Here is a 6,163-nt window from a genome sequence, read left to right on the forward strand (position 1 = left end):
ACAGAGATGAGGTGAGTGCCTGTATAGTAACTGTTGAGTCACGGCCTGAGCCACTGATTGAGCACCTGGGGAAAGGACCTGGTCAGCCCTGGAGCACAGGTGAAGGCAGTTCAGCTGTGAGACAGGAAGGGATGGAGCCTGGCTGCACCTTTCTCAGACCTCATTTAAGGGCTGACTGCCTCTGGGGAAGGATCTCTTTCTGGAGATTCCTCCCTTGTGGAGCTTTCCCCTGTGAACCTGAAATCTTCTGATATGGGTAAGCAATCTTTTTCCCTTTCCTTACAGCACCTTTTCTATTGAGCCGATCCTCCTATCGTACTGATCTGCCCAATTGCTACAGTGCCCCATCCCTGCAGGCACTCAGGTCAGGCTGGGGGCTCTGAGCACTGTGAGGAGTTGGACCAGGTGGCCTTTAAGGGGCCCTTCCAACTCAAACCTTTCCGTGGTGATTCTATGATATTTTCCACTGTGTGGAAATGTCAGATGTGACTGGGAAGGATGCAATCAGTCCATTTCTTGACACAAGAAGAATGAGAGGCTCAAAGTGGATGTGAAGTGGTTCAGCAGGCTAGATGCTCTCCTTGCATCCCATCCGTTTCTGCTCTGTTCTGCCTAGTAAAAGTGATTCTTTGCTCTGTTTCTTTCTCAAAAAATCAAATTCTGATACAAATGGAGAAGGATGGGAATGGCTTTATTTCTTTGTTATTTTAGTACAAGTATCCACATCTGACAACTTCTCATAATAGTATTAAAAAAGAGACAGGTGGACTTGTAATGTCTTGAAAACAGTTGCCCAAGTTTTGGCTTTTGCAGGACTTCTGACACAGCTGTTTGTTGCACAGCCTCATCTTCCCTTACCAGCTGGAACAGAGCAGATCTGTAGCTCCACAAGGAGAAATTAAACACCCTGTATAGACAACAGGTCAGGTCCTTGTAGTTTCAGCTGAAACTTTCCAGTGTGGTTTTGGCCCTTTCCATTTCATGCAGGAAACTGTAGAACTGGGGCAATGTTAACTCTGAAGGGAAAAAAAAATGAAAATAGAGGTATAGAACCTTAGATGTCAGGTTACAATGAACACTGGAAAAGCCACTCTGGTGCACTGCAGAGCAACCCACGTTCACCTAAGCTAGGTTTACTTTCTTCCTTTGCCATGCTGCTCTGTTTCCCAGTGCTCCATGAAATATCTGCACTTACTTTTGCAAAGCTGTGAGGACTGCCCAACAGTCAGTGTTCCCAAATACTTCCCAGAGTGACTGCATCAAGGAGAGGCCAGAGCAGGAGCATCTCCCAGCAATGCTCTCACAGTGACCCCTGCTGGGTCTGCCCCCAAAGCTCCCCCACCTCCCCAAACACACAAAAGCTCTGAGCTACAGCTCAGATTTCATGCTCTCCAATGCTTGCTGCTTTTCCAGAATGGTTAACTCACCTACATATACATTTTCCATTTGGCTCCCTTTTTTAATTACCAGCTTCAGCTAGGGGGAAGAAAAAGTAGAGATATATCAGTGCAGAAGCCTGTATTTCAAGCACCGTGAATAGACAGGAATCTGCTCTGAGTTTTAGTGCAAACTGCTGCACAGAACACACGTCTCTGACAGGCTTTTCAAGAAGTGTCACTGCAGGAATGGATAAGGGAGGATCTCTGGGAAGTCCTTAAAAACGATGGCCTTCCCCCTCCCTCCCTGAGACAGCACAACCTGTGCTAAGATTGAGCTTTTTGAACAGCTTCTCAGAGTGGGCTGCACTTTTGTGATGCGGCTCTTCTGAAGAGTAGCAAATAGCAGCATGCCTGCTATCTGCTGGCACTCAGAACACTGGAGCAGATGTGCCACTGCAGAGCCAGCTCCTACCAGGTCCAGCTTTCCTCTGCTTCCTCTCACAGCCAGTTCCCCCCACAGACCTGGCCGTGGCTTGTTCCCTAACTGCACTGTGATTCTCCCATGCAGGACATTTACCTGTAAGAAGATACTTCCTACTTTTTCAAGTTCACTGCTCCCAGCAGTAACTGTGATTCAGAGAGAGCAGAAGGGAAATAAAGTTAGCTAAGCTGTGAAACAAAACATTCTACAGCCAAAAGGTGCTGTTGGGTTTCCCAACCCTTTCGGTTTAAGTTTTAGCTCTGTTACCACCAAACTTCCACTCCATGTCTATCAGCTGGTTAATCATCAGTGTCTGACCAACAGCCAGGCGTGTCAGGGTGGGGACATTCAGCTTCCACTGCAAGAGCAAAACACACCATCAGTTCAGAGAGGCTCTATGTGTGGTACCTGTAATTTCAACATGAATCAGAAAACAGCAGCCCAAGTGTGTGTGTGTGTGTGTGTGTGTGTGTGATGGGACAAACTGATGCAGTCAGGAGGGCTTTCAAGGGTGAGTCCTGCAAGGAATTCCATCTGCCCTGTCACTTCTGGAACTCACTGGTTTTGTTTGAACATTGGTTCTGTGTAACAATATCTGCACAAGAAGTCGTGTTCGTGTAAGTGCGTGACCCCGGGGCTCAAAGCATGCAAAGCAGAAAAACAATCAGATGGAAGCCACACAGCTGCAGGAATCACTAAGCCCACAGGCAAGAGGCCATAGCAAAGCACAGCACCATTACACAAGTGTTTCTTATCTGTTGAGAATTTTCAGTTCAAAATTCAGAGCTGGTTTTGAAGAAAGCAGCTGATACATCTGCACGGGGTTCTGTGAGTCCCCACTCACAGACTGACTTTTTGTTAGTTTAGGAACAAGCAAGGAGGTATTCGTACCTGCTCTGCAAAATAACTGGCTTTCTCTTCACTGAGGCCTGTGGGAGAAACCACACGAGGTTACTATAGGTGATAAATATTAATTAGCTTTTATTTAGTGAAGTCACGTGACCTACCTAGAGCAACAAAATCTGCTCTGACTTGTTCGGAAGACAGATTTCTCTTCAGGGCACCTGAATAAACAGTGCAAGGGAAAAAAAATCAGCTTCTGCTGAGTGCAACCAGTCCTTACTGAGGCAAACAAACGCAGGGATGGAGACCTTGCCATAGAAAGACTGTTCTTGGACTGTGTTTTGAAACAAACCACAGCTTGCCAATAGGAAATACAGTTGTGTCTGCTGGTATCTTTGCAGATGCCCAGTGCTTTAAAAGTCAGTCCTATGGAAGTTCCTGAGAGAGAGAGGGAGAGATTTCATTGCAGGTAACCATGGTAACGGCAGCAGCAGTTGTGTTTTGAAGTTGCTGCTTTCTCTCCTATAGAAGCTCTGCTTGTTAAAGGGGAACTGTTAAGGCTGGCAGGCTACTAATTTGACCTACCTGCTGTGTTTTGGATTATGGGTGTGAACGTGTGCATATAACACTTTCCCCTGCTGTGTCTGCCTCCTTTGTTCCGGAGAGCAGGCAGCACATGGAAGTTTACAAGGATTCTGTTCTCTGAAGCCAGGAGCAGGAATTGTGAATATTCAAAGAGACTGGCAGCCCCACGTGGCTCTCTGTGTAGCACGGAGGCAAAGTTATCTGCTGCGTTCTGCTCTGGTGCAGCACGTGGCATCCCAGAGCTACTGAGAAGGTGTAAGAGGACTGGAAGCGGTGCACGCAAATAGGAACTGTGAGGCTGAGTGCACCCAGTGCACAAACAGGAAGGGAGAAAATGCTGATACTGCACTAAATACCTCCAAGACAGTTGTAGGGAAGGAAACTATTCAGTGCTTCTCTGGGACAGAAGAAATGGCTCGAAATAGCAGAATGAAAGTTTAACCCAAATGCAGGAAGCCGCTGTGCGTGGCCTCACTGCTGTGACGAACACTGTGGGAAATGGGGGACAGCAGGGTATTTATAAGCAACCACTGATAACAAGGATCAACATGGCATGAATGTGCGTGCAGGGAGGATGTCTGATGCAGCGTTACATCCAACAGCAGCCAAAACATCAGAGCAATCTCATACAGTGCAGTCTGAGCAGGGCATGCAAAGGGAATTCTCCCACTCCTCTCCTCCAGTGTTTATGAATGAAAAGTCACTGGAGGCTTATGTGTTTTTCTAAAACAAGACTACAAGGACAGACATCACGTGTACACGGCCCGGAACTATGCCTGCTGGTTCCCAGTCCACTCCAGAGGGATGTGAATGCAGCCCTCAAATGGTGCTTTGTTCTTGTAGGAGTCACAGTGCTGGGTTACGGATGGAAATGCAAAGACAGGGTGCCAGCATAAGACTGTGCTGGTCTAGTGCAAGTGGATTACAGGTATGGGTTGAACCAAGCTCTGTTACCATCACAAAGTGTTGTGCTTGCACTTAATAAGCAGGTGAGTGAGTGTAGCCAGGCCTGCAAAACGTGTATGCAGGCAGGGTGTAAAGAAGACAAAGCCTGAGTCGCTCAGCAGGGATGCTGCAGCAAGAGAGCAATTTCTGAATTTTTGATTCTTAAATGCTAAGCTATTTATGAGCTTCTATTGGCATCATTGTGCAAATCAACTGCACGCAGTTCTGAAGATATGGGGCCTTTAGCAGCATGCATGAATGGATGCAGCAGTTTGGCCTCAGGGCAGCGTGTGCATATGTACCACTTACCATTGGGTACCAGAAGAATACTTTTGACAATGTTTTTCAGGGGGCCCAAGCTGATTTTATTCATGGTTGCAAAGTCTGAGAGCTGAGTCAGAAACCTTTCTACCTGCTCGAGAGAAAGAGCAACAACACAATCTTATCTCTGCATGCTTCTCACCTGAGAGCTGCATTCGTGTTCTGTGCAGCCTTACCTCCTTGGGTTCTGTCAGAAAGCCAAAGAGCACTTCAGTCAGTGCTGAGAATTGCTGTGAAGAAACAGGATGGTGTTAGGAGTGAAGCATCAGCATGCTTTGTTCCTCAGCATCTCGCTTCATTCTTCAGCATCTTGTTTCCCCCCTCACCACACAGTTTGGGAGTGATGTCCTGCCCTGACACAGCTCTACCTGTCTCCTTGTGCTGGTGCTGGAGTTTGAGCTCCCAGTCATAGAATCACAAGGTTGGCAAGCACCTACACGACCATCCAGTCCAACCGTCCTCCCATCACCACTGCTACCACAAGCACTAAACCAGATCTCGTAGCTCCTCAACCAGGCGCCACTTGAACACTGCCAGGAACGGTGACTCCACCACCTCCCCGTGCAGCCATTCCAGTGCCTGACCACTGAGAGAAAAAGTTCTTCCTTGTGTCTAACCTAAACCTGCTCTGGTACAACTTGTGGCCATAAACGCTGAGGTGTTCCCCCAGCCCTCGCCATGACAAGATGCCTACGAGCAGCATTTGCACATGGACTCTTTTCAAAGACACCCGAGGGGTTTGTGCATCCAGCACCACGCAGGGCTTTTGTGTTTCGCGGCCGTTCCGTCCCGTGCGATCCAAACAACAGCTAACAGGAGAGGACGCAAACATCCAGAGCGCCTCGGGAGACAGAAGCGCGGCTTCAAGGCCTCGCCGTCACCCCCGGGCCCAGCTGTGGGCAGATCCCACCGCCTCCCAGCACCGCCGCCACCGGCGCGGCCCGCAGCCCCGCACAGCCTTCGCACCACAGCCCGGGGCGGGCCGGGCTCGGGGCCCCGCGCCTCAGAGCCGCCTGTTCGCTCTCTCCGAGCACCGCCTGCCCCTCTTCCCCTTCTTCCCCCTCCCCCCGGCCCCGCACCTCGGCGCTCAGCTGGTTGAGGTGCTGCACGTCCCCGCTCCCCGCCTCAGGCCCCGCATCGCGCCCGGCTCTCAGCAGCCCCATGGCGGCTCCGGCCCCGCCCGCCCCGCCGCACCGCCCGAGTCAGTCTGAGCATTGGCGGTCGCACTTTCCACAGCGGGCCGGGCAGGCCGCGGGGAAGGTTTTGCTTCTACGGGACTTAGGAAAAAAAAAAATTAAATTAAATTAAAAATTTATTATTAAAAGGCTGTCGTGGGTGGGTCGGATTTTATCTATTTATCTATCTATTTATTTATTTATTTATTGGTACATCCCCGGGGATTGCAGCCAGCAGCAAATGAAGGATAAAATCACCCCTCATCACCCCTCGCTTCTCCTCTGTTACCCAATTTCCAGCAGAAAATCCCCAAACTCGGTGTGTTCCCCCTGAAGACCCCTCAACCCTTTTTTTCTTTTTCTTTTTCTTTTTATTCTGAGAGCAGGAGCTGCAGGAGCAGCGCTGTGTCCACATGTCCGTGCCTGAGCCCTTC

At 49.4% G+C, this 6,163-nt stretch overlaps 1 protein-coding gene across 3 annotated transcripts; it reads right to left on the reverse strand.

Moving 5' to 3' along the window:
• Positions 1–674: 674 nt before the first annotated feature.
• On the reverse strand, positions 675–5,779 carry COMMD7 (COMM domain containing 7). Of its 3 annotated transcripts, none has more exons than XM_085241315.1 (9): positions 5,634–5,779; positions 4,731–4,784; positions 4,543–4,645; positions 2,868–2,924; positions 2,752–2,789; positions 2,128–2,218; positions 1,957–2,006; positions 1,428–1,476; positions 675–1,016 (listed from the first exon to the last, which is right to left on the reverse strand). In XM_085241315.1, exons 1-9 carry the CDS (start codon positions 5,715–5,717, stop codon positions 940–942), a joined length of 603 nt encoding a protein of 200 aa, XP_085097441.1. In that variant the 5' UTR covers positions 5,718–5,779; the 3' UTR covers positions 675–939. The 3 variants fall into 3 exon arrangements, with proteins under 3 accessions (XP_085097441.1, XP_085097440.1, XP_085097442.1); XM_085241314.1 differs by having other exon boundaries at positions 4,543–4,648; XM_085241316.1 differs by lacking the exon at positions 4,543–4,645 and having other exon boundaries at positions 4,697–4,784.
• Between the last annotated feature and the right edge of the window lie 384 nt (positions 5,780–6,163).

This window comes from Meleagris gallopavo, chromosome 22, assembly GCF_905368555.1.
Source record: "Meleagris gallopavo chromosome 22, MGAL_WU_HG_1.1, whole genome shotgun sequence".
Classification (NCBI taxonomy): domain Eukaryota; kingdom Metazoa; phylum Chordata; class Aves; order Galliformes; family Phasianidae; genus Meleagris; species Meleagris gallopavo.

What these genes read in the sequence shown, in the direction of transcription:
- COMMD7 (XM_085241314.1), bottom strand. Translation starts at nt 5,717, where the DNA reads ATGGGGCTGCTGAGAGCCGGGCGCGATGCGGGGCCTGAGGCGGGGAGC. An exon ending in TTCTGACAGAACCCAAGGAG is followed by an intron (nt 4,649 to 4,730) that starts GTAAGGCTGCAC and finishes CTTTCTCTCGAG; the next exon opens with CAGGTAGAAAGGTTTCTGAC. An exon ending in TATTCTTCTGGTACCCAATG is followed by an intron (nt 2,925 to 4,542) that starts GTAAGTGGTACA and finishes CTGTTTATTCAG; the next exon opens with GTGCCCTGAAGAGAAATCTG.